Genomic DNA, 16,612 nt, shown 5'->3' with positions numbered 1-16,612 from the left:
AACGTTTCCCGCGCATGCGCCCAAGGCCCGGGAAGGGCTGCTTCCGGCCGCGCCTTGTCAGTCAGTCAGTCAGTCAGGCAAGGCAGGAAGGAAGGCTAAGAGCGCGCCTTCTCCGCTTGGAGAGAGAGAGAGAGAGAGAAAGATGTCGGCCGCGGAGGAGCTTGAGGGCGCGGCTCGGCCCCACTATGGCTGTGAGTGGCCTTCCGTCCTCATTTTCTTTCCGAGGGGAAGGGGAAGGAGACCCTTCCTGACGCCCCTCCCTCTATTTTCCCCCTTCTGTAGCGGTGCTGGACAACGAGCGGATGACGGCGGAGGAGATGGACGAGAGGCGCCTGCAGAACGTGGCCTACGAGTACCTCTGCCACTTGGAGGAGGCCAAGCGGTGAGGAAATATAAGGGGGCGAAGAGGGCGGGGCCTGTGAGAAAGGGGTCTGGGTAGGCGTAAGCTGCCGACTGTCAGCCCACCTTACTGTTGACCTAAGTAGAAGAGAAAGGGGCGGGGCTTGTGAGAAAGGGGCGGGGCTTGTTCTGCGGAAGAGAGGAAAGCCGGGGCTTTAGCACAGCCCAGCAATGATAAGATCTACCAGCAGAAAAAGGCTGCCAGTTTGAAGCCCTGGGTAGGCATAAGCTGCCAACTGTCAGCCCAGCTTACTGTTGACCTAAGTAGAAGAGAAAGGGGCGGGGCTTGTGAGAAAGGGGCGGGGCTTGTTCTGCAGAAGAGAGGAAAGCCGGGGCTTTAGCACAGCCCAGCAATGATAAGATCTACCAGCAGAAAAAGGCTGCCAGTTCGAAGCCCTGGGTAGGCATAAGCTGCGGACTGTCAGCCCAGCTTACTGTTGACCTAAGTAGAAGAGAAAGGGGCGGGGCCTCGCGTAGAGGGGGCTTTCTTGCTCTCAAGGTGGAGGGACCAGGAAGTGCCTTGCTCTACCCATCTTTATTTTCTTCTATGGCTCCTAGTTTCTCGTTCCTCTGCCTTTTCTATACTCAGCTTGATATTGACAAGCTGGAATGTGTCCAGAGGAGAGCCACTAAAATGATCAAGGGTCTGGAGAACAAGCCCTATGAGGAGCGGCTTAAGGAGCTGGGCATGTTGAGCCTGAAGAAGAGAAGGTTGAGAGGGGATATGATAGCCATGTATAAATATTTGAGAGGAAGCCACAGGGAGGAGGGAGCAAGCTTGCTTTCTGCTTCCCTGGAGACTAGGACGCGGAACAATGGCTTCAAACTACAACTGGATAGCCCATTAGGTCTCTTCCAACACTATGATTCTATGAGGGAGAGCCAAAGTTGGCTCATGCCTGGCCTAGAAGATGATTTGTACAATATTTAAGAGGGCTGGAGTAAGTAGACTGAGAGCTGTTGCAAAATCCACCTCTTTGGGCTGAACCCCGGTCACAAGTTAGGGTCTGAGGTCCTCAAGAGTGAGAGGGGGACTCTGAGGGGCCTCCTCCTTTCTTCTCTCTTTCTACTCCTCTTCCACTCCTTCCTTCTTCTTCCTCCTCCTTATCCTCCTCTCTTTCTCTGTTCCTTTCCATAACCCCAGAGCTACTTCCCAGTCTTTCTAACACTCTGAGGGTGTATTTCTAAAGACAGTGATACCTTGACTTATAAGTTTGATTCGTGCCGTGAACAAGCTCTGAACTCAGATTCCTCTCATCTGAACATGAGGAAGAACTTCCTGACTGTGAGAGTCGTTCAGCAGTGGAACTCTCTGCCCCGGAGTGTGGTGGAGGCTCCTCCTTTGGAAGCTTTTAAACAGAGGCTGAATGGCCATCTGTCAGGGGTGATTTGAATGCAATATTCCTGCTTCTTGGCAGGGGGTTGGACTGGATGGCCCATGAGGTCTCTTCCAACTCTTTGATTCTATGATTCTATCTGGCAACTCTCTCTCCGTGTAGATAATGTAGAAAGGCAAGGACTTTCAGAAAAACATCTATTTCTGTTTTATCGACTACTAGCCGTCCCCTGCCACGCGTTGCTGTGGCCTACATAGGGGTTCTGTGTGGGAGGTTTGCCCAATTCTATTGTTGGTGGGGTTCAGAATGCTCTGTGATTGTAAGTGAACTATAACTCCCAGCAACTACAACTCCCAAATGTCAAGATTCTATTTTTCCCAAACTCCACCAGTGTTCACATTTGGGCATATTGAGTATTCATGTAGAGTTTGGTCCAGATCCATCATTGTTTGAGTCCACAGTGATCTCTGGATATAGGTGAACTACAACTCCAAAACCAAAGGACACTGCCCACCAAACCCTTCTAGTAGTTTCTGTTGGTCATAGGAGAACTGTGTGCCAAGTTTGGTTCAATTCCATCGTTGGTGGAGTTCAGAATGGTCTTTGATTGTAGGTGAACTATAAATCCCAGCAACTACAACTCCCAAACGACAAAATCATTTTTTTAAGAGTGAAGGACATACATTGGGTTGTTATGTGTCTTGTGTCCAAATTTGTTGTTAATTCACCCAGTGGTTTTTGAGTTCTGTTAATCTCACAAACAAACATTACATTTTTATTTATATAGATTCTAAAGCCTTAGACTTTGTGGATCATAATAAATTGTGGCAAGTTCTTGGTGGTATGGGAATACCAAATCACCTTGTCTCTCTCCTGAGGAATCTGTACAAGGACCAAGTAGCAACAGTCAGAACTGACCATGGAACAGCACACTGGTTCAAGATTGGGAAAGGCGTACGGCAGGGTTGTATCCTCTCACCCAACCTATTCAACTTGTATGCAGAACACATCATGCGGTGTGCAGGGCTTGATAAATGCAAGGCTGGGGTAAAAGTTACTGGAAGGAACATTAACAACCTTAGATATGCAGATGATACCACTTTGATGGCCGAAAGTGAGGAGGAGCTAGGGAGCCTTCTGATCAAGGTGAAAGAAGAAAGTGCAAAAGCTGGGTTGCAGTTAAACATAAAAAAAACCAAGATTATGGCAACCAGACTGATTGACAACTGGGAAATAGAGGGAGAAAACGTGGAGGCCGTGACAGACTTGGCATTTCTAGGTGCAAAGATTACTGCAGATGTAGACTGTGGCCAGGAAATCAGGAGACGCTTACTTCTTGGAAGGAGAGCAATGTCCAATCTTGTTAAAATAGTGAAGAGTAGAGACATCATACTGGCAACAAAGATCCGCATAGTAAAAGCACTGGTATTCCCCATAGTCACATACGGATGTGAGAGCTGGACCTTAGGGAAGGCTGAGCGAAGGAAGAGAGATGCTTTTGAACTCTGGTGCTGGAGGACAGTTCTGAGAGTGCCTTGGACTGCGAGAAGATCCAATCAGTCCATTCTTCGGGAAATAAAGCCCGACTGCTCATTGGAGGGAAGGATAGTAGAGGCCAAGATATGAAGTATTTTGGCCAAATCATGAGAAGACAGGAAAGCTTAGAGAAGACAATTATGCTGTGGAAAATTGAAGGTAAAAGGAAGAGGGGCCGACCAAGGGCAAGATGGATGGATAGCATCCTTGAAGTGACTGGCTTGACCTTGAAAGAGCTGGGGGTGGTGATGGCCAACAGGGAGCTCTGGTGTGGGCTGGTCCAAGAGGTCACAAAGAGTCGGAAGCAACTGAACGAATGAACAACATGGCCCCTGAAGGGTCCCAAAGCCTTTGCCCTGACAGGTGTGGAAGGGAAGGCCTGCTCATGCGTGAAAGGAGAGGGAGGGGATTCTCTGCATCAAGGCCCCTTTAAAAAGGGCAGGAAGGCATCCCCAGCCGCTCTGCACCCCGCCTGTTAAGTTAGACGCCTCCACACTTGGAAGCAATACTTGCACTCCGTCTTGGGCCGCAATTATAATAATAGCTTGGTGATGATTATCAAGTGTCCATGAGGAGCGGCTTAAAGAGCTGGGCTTGTTTAGCCTGCAGAAACGAGTTTATCTTCGTGACCGCATCTTCCCATATGAACCCTCCCGCACTTTGAGATCACCAGGGGAGGCTTTCCTCTCACTTCCGCCTCTGTCTCAGGCACGGTTGGTGGGAACAAGGGAGAGGGCCTTCTCAGTGGTGGCTCCCTGGTTCTGGAACTCCCTCCCTGGGGAGATCAGACAGGCCTCAACATTATCCATTTTTTGTAGAGAATTGAAAACGTGGATGTTCTGTCGTGCCATTGATTGAGCAGTTTTACCAGAGAACTATTCCTTTCCTACCCTGACTATGCACTTGATTGTTATCCCAGCCTATTGTTTTAAGATGTTGTTTTGATTGCGTGTACATTTTTATTTGATTGTTTTTAATGCTGTTTTATCTGTAGTGTGAGCTTGTGCCCCTGTAAGCCGCCCCGAGTCCCTTTGGGGAGATGGTGGCGGGGTATAAGAATAACGTTGTTATTATTATTATTATTATTATTATTATTAGGCTGAGAGGAGACATTAATAATAATAATAGTGTTATTATTATTATTATTATTATGTTAATATTATGTTGTTGTTATTATTGTTATTATTATTATTAGGCTGAGAGTCATGGCTCAAGACGTGAGGAGAAGTCATAGGGAGGAGGGTGCAAGCTTGCTTTCTGCTGCCCTGGAGACTAGGACGTGGAACAATGGCTTCAAAGTACAGGAAAGGAGATTCCATCTGAACATTAGGAATATTTTCCTGACTGCGAGAGCTGTTCAGCAGTGGAACTCTGCCCTGGAGTGTGGTAGAGCCTGCTTCTTTGGAGGCTTTGAAATAGAGGCGGGATGGCCATCTGTCGGGGGTGCTTTGGATGTGATTTTCCTGCTTCTTGGCAGAATGAGGTTGGACTGGATTGCCCACGAGGTCTCTTCCGACTCAAGGATTCTATGTCCATCCAGGGGAATTTTGGCCCCATGGGTTTTTATGACTGTAAAGCAGTTATGGGCCAACTTGGGCCCTCCAGGTGCTTTGGACTTCAACTCCCACCATTCCTAACAGCCTCAGGCCCCTTCCTTTCCCCCCTCAGCCGCTTAAGCGGCTGAGGGGGGAAAGGAAGGGGCCTGAGGCTGTTAGGAATGGTGGGAGTTGAAGTCCAAAACACCCGGAGGGCCCAAGTTGGCCCATAACTGCCGTAAAAGCATGTCCTTTTGCAAAACTGAGGGTGTTTGCACCACCGCCAGGTTTGGCGCAGCAGGCAGGCAGGTTCCTGCTTCTCTGATGTGATGCAAGGTGCCCATTCACCACAAAGTTCAGATGTTGTGGCTGTTGTGTTGGAGGGAGCCCTGAAAGGAAGGGGGCTTTGCTCCCAGCCCCTGTACCTATGGGAGGGAGCTGTGCTGTTGTTCCAAGAGGCTTACGAGAGAGGAAGTGGGGGCAAAGATGTGTTTTGGGGGGGGGGGGCTTCCCACTGGGGGCACAGCAGACACCATCCTGGGCAAGGCCAGTGGTGTTTCTCTTCCGTTTCAGGACACACATTTCAGAGTTGTCATTGGGCTTATCATCAGTTCTCAGCTTGATACAATGCTGGGCTCCTCCATCCACAGTTTGATACAGAAAGCATTCTTGCCGGAGTCCCTGCTCTGCTTCTGCAACTGCCTTGGACTCGGCTGAGAAGGGCTTTGTGCTGGGAACTGGCATTGTTTCATTATTATTATTATTATTATTATTGGGGTGTTGTGTTGTTTCCGGGCTGTATGGCCAATGTGTTCTAGCATCATTTTCTCCTGACGTTTCACCTGCATCTGTGGCTGGCATCTTCAGGTGTGTTATGATTTAATTGATAATTGTATGTTATTATTATTAGGGTTCTGTATGTGAGCCATTAATTTTTGCCATAATTATGTTGGAAACCGCTTTGAGTGGGAAAAGCAGTATACAAGTGAAGTAAATAAATAAATAGTATTGTTATTATTATCGGGAGCTGCTTCTTGTTCCATGCCAGGCCTCTTCCCTGTTCCTGCCTCAGAGAGAGGCCATTGGGTAGAAGGCAGCTCTGCTGCTCTAGAAGGGCGTTGTCTCACCCTCTTCTCCTCTTCCAAGAGGCGCTTTGGCAGCCCTTTTCACTCACAAAGAGGCATTGATGCTACGTGCGGAAAGAGCTCTGCAGAGAGAGCCTCCTGGCCGTTCTTTCTGGCATTTGAGGGGCGTTTCCTCAAACCTGTCAGCAGAAGTGGAGGGGGGCATCTCCGGTGGGCTCCCTGCAGCCAATAATATTCCCCCCCTCCTTATGGCCATGCCACACCTCCCACTTTGCCATCATTTCCAGTAGTGTGTGTGTACGGAAATGGTGACAACGAACATCAAATGTTACTTGCAAATTCATAATAAGAAGAATAGACAGATATAAAATTTTGTACAAGAAATAATATAGAGTTATAATTCATATTATTTCTATGAAATTTTATACATGTCTATTCTTATGAATTTCCAAGGGTTTTTTTTTTTGAAATTTGTATTAATTTCTCCATACAGATAACAAAACAATACAATACAAATCTTAGCCATCTAAAAGATAACATCAAAAACTGTTCACAATTTTTATGTATAGGATACAGGTTCCAATTGTGCTTCCCTTTACCGTATATCTTGATTAATAACCCCTTTAAACCCCCCCCCTCCATCCTACCACCCACCCTTACCACCCACTTCCCACCTCCCTCCACCCCCCCCCCCCAATATGGGTTTACTTGATTCAGTACATTGATTTAATTATTTGGAAGGCCTGATTTAAAGTTCTGTACCTACCTTTTCCTTCTGTTTTGTTGATTAAACAAGACCTTTTCCTAAACCAATCTTGTCTTGACTGAATATTCAAATATTTATTTTTCTTTTCATAGATGAAATCATTAATTAAATATTCAGAAAGATAAGACCACCAGGTTTTCAGGTCCCACCTTGTTTTATCTTTCCAACCTCTGACAATTGTGGCATGTATAGCGGCTATCATAAATTTTAATATATCTGATCATTCGTTGTTTCCCTCCTTTATAGTGAGGGACAGAAATCGAGCTTTATTCCAATGTAGTTTTTGCTCTATTATTTCCTCTATTACTTTTCTAACAGTATTATAGTATTTTTGGTTTTCAGAGCAGTCCCACCACATGTGTGAAAAAGTACCAATCGCCCCGCATTTATGCCAGCATTTGTTAGAAGTGTTTTTCATAATGTGAGCCAATTAAGAGGGGGTCCTATACCATTTTGAAATTATTTTCTTTTGTATTTCTTTGATTCTTAGATGTTTAATTTTTTGGGTTTTATCAATACAGGAATTTACTAAGTTTTCATTGAAGTTTATATCCTGTTTCCAGGTCTCTACTAAAGTATGACTTGTATTATAGGATAAGGCTATTAGTTCCTTATATATTTCCCCTATGAATTTGCAAGTAACATTTCATGTCTGCTGTCACCTGTTAGCCCCAGCTTCTGCCAATCTAGCAGGTAGATCTTTCTGCGAGAAGGTAATGATGCTCCATGCAGTCATGCCGGCCACATGGCCTTGGAGGCATCTCCAGACAACGCCGGCTCTTTAGCTTGGAAATGGAGATGAGCATCACCCCCCAGAATCGGACATGACTAGACTTAATGTCAGGGGAAGCCTTTACCTTTGTAATTCATATATAATAATCAAAATAATATGCAAATACAATATTTTGACATATATTTCCATATATATAGATAAGTAGATAGATGGATATGGATTTAATTAGAAAGTCATTCTTTACCATGGCTATTTGTGTTTTGGGGGTGCAATGTTTTTGCATTTTGTCCTCTGCCTTTTTGTGCTTTTTGCAAGAATTTGCAAATGTTATTGGTTACAGCACCTGTGGCCTCATTATCACCTCCCCTGGGCAAACAGAGAGAGAGAGACTACAATGGGGTGGGCAGGGGGGACTTGTGTCTGCTTGTGGATCAACAAAGTGGAAATGAACATAATATTAATAAAGAGGAGGAGTAGAGGGGGTACTGGTGTGGTCATGCCTTGACAGGCTGCAGGCCCTTTCTTTCCTGGATTGGAGGGAGGGGCTAGACCGTTGTGCGGGCAGCTACGTCAATAACTGCAGAACCTCTCTTGTAATGTATTCACTCACAAGAGAAAGTCCTGGAAACAGATTTATTACCTCTGTTTTTACAGCAAGCAAAAAGTTGCTAGTAAAGTTTGTGAGTGGGACCCACTTCCTCCCCCGCCTGGCTGCCTCACCTCCCTCTTTCCACAGTGTGCTGCCCCTCCTTCCTTGCTACCTGGGCCGGCTCTTGCCTCCAGTTAATTTTGGGGGAAGCCAAACAAGTCAGGCAGGTTTTGCTCTCCTCCCTCCCTCCCTGTCTTCTCCACACCTGCCTGCACCTGCACTCACCTGGCTGGGCTTGCCCTTGGGTTGCTATTTCTCCCTTCAGTGGCCTTGCCCGTTAGTTAAGAGCTTGCAGGTTCCTGCTTCTTTTTACAACGGCTTTTGTTCCTCTCTCTCTTTTGTGAGACCTCTGGTCTTGCATATGTCGGCAAAGTGGCAGTAGGGCAGCTGTCTGTCCTTCTGATGGTTGCAGGATGCAGCTGAGCCATTTGCAGAAGTGGGAACTGCAAACTCAGGGCTCTTGTGGGCAGATGGTTTTTCCTGCCAAAGAGTATCTCTGTGGGGTGTCACTGTATTCCAAGTAGACTTGAACATATTTTCTTAAAATACTGGTTTTAAACTACTTCATTGGATGTGTTGCAATGGCAAATTCCCAGATTAGAGTTTACACCAGGCATGGTCAACTTTGGCCCTCCCTCCAGGTGCTTTGGACTTCAACTCCCACAGTTTCTTCATGCCAATGTTTTGGTGAATGGATGGATCGGCGTTTCTTAACCAAGGGGGCAGGGGGATTGTGAGCGGGGTGTCACAGGGGTCGCCAAAGACCATCAGAAAACACAGTATTTTCTGTTGGTCAGGAGAGTTCTGTGTGGGAAGTTGGTCCAATTCTATCATTGGTGGGGTTCAGAATGCTCTTTGATTGTAGGTGAACTATAAATCTCAGCAACTACAACTCCCATATATCAAGGCCTATTTTCTCCAAACTCCACCAGTGTTCACATTTGGGCATATTGAGTATTAATTCTAAGTTTGATCCAGATCCATCATTGTTTGAGTCCACAGTGCTCTCTGAATGTAGGTGAACTACAACTCCAAAACTCAAAGTCAATGCCCACCAAACCCTTGCAATATTTTCTGTTGGTCATGGGAGTTCTGTGTGGCAAGTGTAATTTAATTCCATTGTTGATGGAGTTCAGAATGCTCTTTGATTGAAAGTGAACTATAAATCCTAGCAACTATAACTCCAAAATGACAACAACAATCCAGTTCCAACTCCACCAGTACTCAAATTTGGGTGTATCGCATGTTTATGCCAATTTGATCCATTGAATGAGAATATATCCTGCATATCAGATATTTACATTGCAATTCATAACAGTAGCAAAATCACAGTTATGAAGTAGCAATTGAAATAATTTTGTGTTTGGGGGTCATCACAACATGAAGAACTGTATTAAGGGGTTGTGGTATTAGGAAGGTTGAGAGCCACTGGATTAAAGGATCAGAAAGATGGATTGGTGGATAAATAGGTAGATAGCAGGGAAAGACACAGGTGAATAGACAGTGATAGAGAGAAAGAAATGTATTGGTGAATGGATGGAGAGGTGGATCAATCAGTAGATGATAGAAGAAGATAGAGAAAGTAATGTATAGGTAAGTAAGTAGGTAACGTAGATGAAGGGAAAATAGAATAACTTTAACTTTAACCCCACACTCTCGCAAACGCGGTTGGTGGGGGTGAGAGACAGGGCCTTCTCGGCAGTGGCTCACCGTCTGTGGAACTCTCACCCTAAGGACATCAGGTTGGCCACCTTCCTCCTGTCCTTTAGAAGACAACTGAAGACCTGGCTCTGGGGCCAGGCGTTCAATTAGAGGCCAGCGGCAATAGGAAAAGGAAATTTGGATTTTGCGACATGGATTCTCCTGGCTCAGCCTGGTTTTTACTGCCCCGTTAATCTATTAATTTATTGTTAAATTTTACTGATGAGGTACAATGTTTTAAAATGATTTTATTGTGAATTGTAATTTTTATGGTATTTATGCTGCTCATGTGAGGCTGCGGTGAGTCCCCCTTGTGGGGAGAAGGGCGGAATATAAATATATGAAATAAATAAATAACTTTATTGTCATTGTACATCATACAACAAAATTAAGTACCATCTCTAATATGCATGATATATGTAGAATTACAAAAATAAAACACCCTCCTTCCATATTCTCATTACTATTGCTCAGCCCCTCATGCCACATCACAGGGGCCCTCTGCCTGCCCTCCCTCCCATTCATTTCTGGTGCGGAGGCTCCTTCCTCTCTGTGTCTTCCCCTTTTCCCCATTCTTCTCAAGCCCTGCAAATCAGCTGAGATGAAGGGGGTCGAGGTCTGTGGGTCTGGGTGTTGGGATCTGTGGATGCTGCCTTAAGTCTTCCTCACGCAGGGACCCTGAGAGGCTGGAGGTATGCAGGGAAGGCTCTGCAGGAAGGAAGGCTGGCAAAATGGCCCCGTAGTGGGTCCCTGGGTGCGGCCAGCCGGCTGGCAGTGATGTCATGCCTTAAATTTGGCTGTGCGTAATCCTGTCTGGCTAGCTTCTTGCAGAGGCGCGGGAAAAAGAGGTTTGGCAGCACAACTGGGAGCCAAGGCTGAGAAACCTTGCTTTCCGTCTGAGAAAAAACATTCCTTTTTGGGGCCTGTTGGCCTGTGTGTGCACATGGCTGGAGACGGAGATTCCTGTTGCTGACAGTTCCTCTGTGTTGGAGAGGGATCCCATCCTGTTGACAGTGGGGGTGGGAGGTTCCAGCGGTGGTCCTCTTCCATGTCAAACCCTTCCCTATTGTGTCTCCATTTTTTCTCCCCCCCCCCCCCCCCCCAAGATCTCGGGAAAGGACAGGATGGAGTAGCACCTTCTTTCTCCCGCCTTCATTTCAGCGTTGCTTGCTGTTTGCATTTTGTCAAATGCATAAATTAGGGTGCCAAAATAATTTATTATTTATTATTTATTTAAAAGTTTTGTATACCGGCCTTCTCACCTCTCTTGAGGGACTCAGACCGGTTTCCAACCATAATATCACATACAATCAATAAAACATAATACATATTACAGTAAAACATTAAAACAGCAATTACAATCAATAACTATAATGGTCAGTTGTCACACTAAAATAGTTGCTCATCATCCTCCATCCATATCTCAGGGTGTTGGCTCACTCGTCGAATGCCTGTCTCCATAACCAAGTCTTCACCTGTTTCCTAAATGTCAGGATAGAAGGGGCGGTTCTGATCTCCAGTGGGAGAGAGTTCCAGAGTCTAGGGGCCACCACCGAGAAGGCCCTGTCCCTCGTCCCCACCAGATGCGCTTGCGAGGCCGGTGGGACCGTGAGCAGGGCCTCTCCAAAATAAAGTCTTTGCTCTAATCTGGATCCCCCTGCCCTCACCCCACCCCATTGCTAAGGGTGCCAAGGAGTTGGGTCTGCCACAGTCCCTGTTTCACCTTTCTTGGAGATTTTTTTCTTATTCTCCTCTGTAGTTCCTAATGAAGCATCAGCAAGGCTACTTCTTCTGTTCCTAACTGCATGCACCAACTGTGCGGGCTGCCCCAATGCCCTCAGGGCACACCTGAGTATCTATACAACCTCTGTACCAGCCCAAACCCGTTCCTTTTGCTCCAGCCCTGGTTCCACTCAAAAGTCAGGGAACTCCCAGCTGCCATTCAGCAGCCTCGTGTAAATCTTCTCAGACAATCCCCCAATCGGCATCCGATCCAGCATTCCTCCCTCTGCCCCAAACATTTTTTGCTTTTTCAGACCCAGCAGCCTCCTCTGTTTCTTTGGCACTCTTTGCATATGATGAAATCTAGCACTTACCATATATACTCAAGTATAAGCCGACCCTAATATAAGCTGTGACACCTAATTTTACCACAAAAAAACTGGGAAAACATATTGACTCGAGTATAAACCGAGGGTTGAAAATGCAGCAGCTACTAGTAAATTTCAAAATAAAAATAGATACCAATAAAATTACATGAATTGAGGCATCAGTAGGTTGAATGTTTTTGAATATTTACATAAAACTGTAATTAAATATAAGACTGTCCAACTCTGATGAAACCATTATTCTAACCTTCGCCAATGTAAATGTGCTTAAGTATCTTTCCAATAATAATAGAGTAAAATAATATATGTAACAAAAATAACAATAGAGTAAATAATGGAAATGTAATAATAACAGTAATAATAGAGTAAAATAATAGATGTAATAATAATAGAGTAAAATAATGTAATAATAACAATAATAAATAGAATAAAATAATAAATGTAATAAGAATAATAAGAGTAAAATATTGTAAACAATAATAATAATAAATAGAGTAAAATAATAAATTCAATAATAACAGTAATAAAGTAAAAATAAATGTAATAATAATAAATAGAATAAAATAGTAAATGTAATAAAATAATAATAGGGTAAATATTGTAAAAGTAATAATAATAGAGTAAAATGTAATAGTAATAATAATAAAGTAAAATAATAAATGTAACAACAATAATAGAATAAAATAATAAATGTAATAAAAAGAACAATAATAGAGTAAAATAACAAATAACCTTGACTCAAGTGTAAGCCAAGAGGGGCTTTTTCAGCATAAAAAAGGCTGAAAAACTGCTTATACTCGAATATATACGGTAATTGTTTTTGCTAAAATTGGTATTGGATGCCGTTCTGCGTTATTAGGTGGAGCTCCCCAGTCATGCATGCATGCCTATGTACTTAAACAAATGAATGTTTTCAGTATGGGGCTGTCCCTCTGTTTGCAGGTGGATGGAGGCCTGCCTGAATGAAGATCTGCCCCCGACCACGGAGCTGGAAGAGGGGCTCCGGAATGGGGTCTACCTGGCCAAACTGGGTAACTTCTTCTCCCCAAAGGTGGTGTCCCTCAAGAAGATCTATGACCGGGAGCAGACCAGGTACAAGGTAGGCGGTGCTTCCCTGAGGCTTATTTTTTTAAATAAATTGATAGTTTATATGATAATTTGAAATTAGAAACCCCCAGTGACTCAGTTGCTCCTTACAACTGGGAGCTGGCCTCCCTCCAGCAGAACTGTTGCCCAACATGGTGTTAACACTTACGGACTCGGCCGATAAGGAAGTATACATGTTGCATCATTTAGCAGAGTTTTGTGACTTCACGGAAAGAAAGGAAGGTGGAGTAATATCTTTTAAGGAGAGAGCAAGGGGCGCAGTGCTTAAAGGCAATTCTGTGGTTTCTGTGTGAAGATGGCTGCTGGCCCCTCACCTGCCCTCCCTTCCCTCTCGTCTCCTCTCCATATGTATATGCACATTTATTTATTACTAGCTTGGGGACCTGGCAGTGCCTGGGTGAATTTGAAAAAGCAATTTTTTTATTTTACAAAATGCATATGGTTGTGGGTGAACTACAACTCACATCATGCCAGGTTAAACCCCTGAAACTCCATCACTATTTAAAATTTGTCAAGTTTAAAGTTGGGCAAGTTTGCTCTAGATTTATCACCAGTAGGGTTCAGTATGATCTCTGGCTGCAGTATAAACTACAGCTCCCACCATGGTGGTTCAGTCCCCTCAAATCTATCCAATAGGTTCAGTTGGTCACAGAGGTTCTGTGTGCTAAATTTGGTCCAGATCCATAATTGGTGGTGGCCACAGTGTCTCTGGATGTAAGTGAACTACAACTTCCAGGAATGAAGGTCAGTTCCCCCCAAACCCCTGCAGTCTTTTCAGTTGGTCATGGGGGTTTTGTGTGCCAAGTTAGGTCCAGGGCCATCATTGATGGAGTCCAGAGTGCTCTTTGATTGCAGGTAAACTATAAATCCCAGTACCTACAATGGCTATAAATCAAGGTGAATTCCCCTCAAACCTCTCCTGTATTTTTCTTTGGTCATGGGCATTATGTGTGCCAAATGTGGTCCAGGTCCATTGTCAGTGGGGGTAACAGTGCTCTGACTTGAAGCAGGGTGAACTACAACTTCTATCATAGGGAGTCAATCCCCCAAACTCCCCCAGTATGTTTAGTTGCTGATCAGATCTGCTCTGTATGTTGTGCAGACAGAGTAGAAAAGAGTAGGAAAGAGTTAAGGGGGAGAGGCAGTGGGTGGGATCATGCAAATTCCACACCAGTGGAGAGAGTCAGAAACACTGGGATTTCTGTGGCAGAGGAAACAGTAGAATCTAGGATGAAATTGTCCTTGAATGAAAGCATTCTTGGGGGGTTGTGGGCAGTAAGGTGTTTGGGGAGGACATTGGCAGGGGCTGGGATACATGTTCAAGGTGCTCACTACAACTTGAAGTGTCATTGGAGAGGGGGCTTTTGTTTATTTATTTATGACAGTTAAATTTTGGTGGCTCTTCAGTACTATAGGTTAAAGCTGTTTGTGGAAGTGAGAACCTGTCTGTGGAAGTTGGCACCCCAGCCACATACCCACACATATATAAAAAAAGGTTGTCCCCTGACATTAAATCCAGTCTGACTCTGCGGTGTGGTGCTCAGCTCCATTTCTAAGCTGAAGAGCCGGCATTGTCCATAGACACCTCCAAGGTCATGTGGCCGGCATGACTGCATGGAGCGCCGGTACTTTCCCGTTGGAGCGGTACCTATTGATCTGCTCACATTTGCATGTTTTTGAACTGCTAGGTTGGCAGAAGCCAGGGCTGACAGTGGAAGCTCACGCCACTCCCCGAAATTCAACCTGCGACCTTTCAGTCAACAAGCTCGACAGCTGAGCGCTTTAACCCACTGCGCCACCCGACACACACATATATATTTTCACGTTTATTATGTGTATAGATTTAAGCTTTTCAGCATATTATACTTGATTTCATCTGGTGCATATACATGTAAGCATCACATGTCCATGCCCTTGAATATTGGTGTAGCATATATAATGTATATGTTTACAATTCTTTTGCCTAACCCTGTATTTTTATGCAATCTTTTTCTTAATTTTTGTTGTTTAAAACCTATCTCCACCTCCCATTACCCATCAGACTACATATTTTCTCCATATCTTTATCTCCTTCTCTTAGGCCACAGGCCTCCACTTTCGGCATACCGACAACGTGATCCAGTGGCTGAATGCGATGGCAGAGATTGGCCTTCCCAAGGCAAGTGTGGAGAGGGGGGCTTTGTGTCCGTGTGGGTGAGAAGGGGGCCCAAGGATCTCTCTCTCTTGGAAAGTCCAGCGGATGAGCCCACTTCTGTTTCTTATCTGAGGATCTGTTCACGCACAATGGCATCCGGGTGGTGATGGTCAGCTGCAGTAGGGCATGGGAGGCCAGAGGGAGGGACATCTTTCTCCCGGGCGTCTGGTGGCCATCCTTATAAGAACCCTTCCCTCTTCCTCCATGGGAAAGCAACCTTCATTCATTTGTATGGGGTTGAGCCCAGCAGCCAGTCACCGTAGGATTTTGTCTGGTTCCAGATATTTTACCCAGAAACTACGGACATCTACGACCGGAAGAACATGCCGCGCTGCATCTACTGCATCCATGCGCTCAGGTGAGAACACACCCCTGACCCAGAGGCTGGTGGGTGTCTCTTTCCCTCTGTGTCAGTGGTAGCAACTAGGTATATTTATTTATTTATTGTGTCAGAGCAACTAGATATACTGGATAAATATTTTTTCCTTTTCTACAAACTATTATGAGGTTGTATTGTCGAAGGCTTTCATGGCCAGAATCACTGGGTTGTTGTAGGTTTTTCCGGGCTATATGGCCATGTTCTGGAGGCAATTTTTCTCCTGATGTTTCGCCTGCATCTATGGAAAGCATCCTCAGAGGTAGTGAGGTCTGTTGGAAGCAGGAAAAATGGGTTTATATATTTGTGGAATGACCAGGGTGAGACAAAGGATTTTTGTCTGCTGGGGCTAGGTGTGAATGTTTCAGCTGATCACCTTGATTAGCATTCAATGGCTTGGAAGTGCCTGGGGGGAATCTTTTGTTGAGAGTGATTTTATGTGCCTGTTTGTTTCCCCTCTGTTGTTTTGCTGTTGTAATTTTTGAGTTTTTTAATACTGGTAGCCAGATTTTGTTCATTTTCATTGTTTCTTCTTTTCTGTTGAAATTGTCCACATGCTTGTGGATTTCAATGGCTTCTCTGTGTAGTCTGACATGGTGGTTGTGAGAGTGGTCCAGCACTTTTGTGTTCTCAAATAATATGCTGTGTCCAGGTTGGTTCATCAGGTGCTCTGCCATGGCTGATTTCTCTGGTTGGTGTAGTTTGCAGTGCCTTTCATGTTATGAGATTTTCTGTCAGCTTACTTCACTGCAGTCAAAACCTGTGCAATGCAATCTGAATGACCACTGTGTACGATTTTTGGATTGTGTGATTTTAATATTTATACTAGGATGTTTGTATTGCTTTTTAATGCTTAAATGTCATTTATTCCTCATGTTTAATGATTTTCCAAAAATGAGTCTGTTGTTGCTTTTGATGCTTGTTTATTATTGTTTATGCTGTTTTTATGCTACTTCAATATGTTATTGTTTCTGTTTTTAATTGTATGTTGCCTTGCGCTTGGCCCCATGTAAGCCGCCCTGAGTCCCTTTGGGGAGATGGAGGCAGGGTAGAAAAACAAAGTTCTTCTTCTTAGTGTTTAATTAT

General features: G+C 44.6%; 1 protein-coding gene across 1 annotated transcript in view; it reads left to right on the top strand.

Moving 5' to 3' along the window:
• The first annotated feature begins 14 nt into the window (after positions 1–14).
• The window catches only part of IQGAP1 (IQ motif containing GTPase activating protein 1), a 47,393-nt gene continuing 30,795 nt past the window's right edge, over positions 15–16,612 (top strand). Inside the window, exons 1-5 of the mRNA XM_060755481.2 lie at positions 15–191; positions 283–382; positions 12,792–12,948; positions 15,037–15,114; positions 15,432–15,508. Coding sequence (XP_060611464.2) covers positions 143–191; positions 283–382; positions 12,792–12,948; positions 15,037–15,114; positions 15,432–15,508 — 461 coding nt within the window. The 5' untranslated portion in view covers positions 15–142. The remainder of the gene's footprint in view (positions 192–282; positions 383–12,791; positions 12,949–15,036; positions 15,115–15,431; positions 15,509–16,612) is intronic.

The sequence above is a fragment of the Anolis sagrei genome, chromosome 9 (genome assembly GCF_037176765.1).
Source record: "Anolis sagrei isolate rAnoSag1 chromosome 9, rAnoSag1.mat, whole genome shotgun sequence".
Lineage (NCBI taxonomy): Eukaryota > Metazoa > Chordata > Lepidosauria > Squamata > Dactyloidae > Anolis > Anolis sagrei.
The sequence above is the reverse complement of the archived record's forward strand: the minus strand, read 5'-3'. Positions and strand labels throughout refer to the sequence as shown.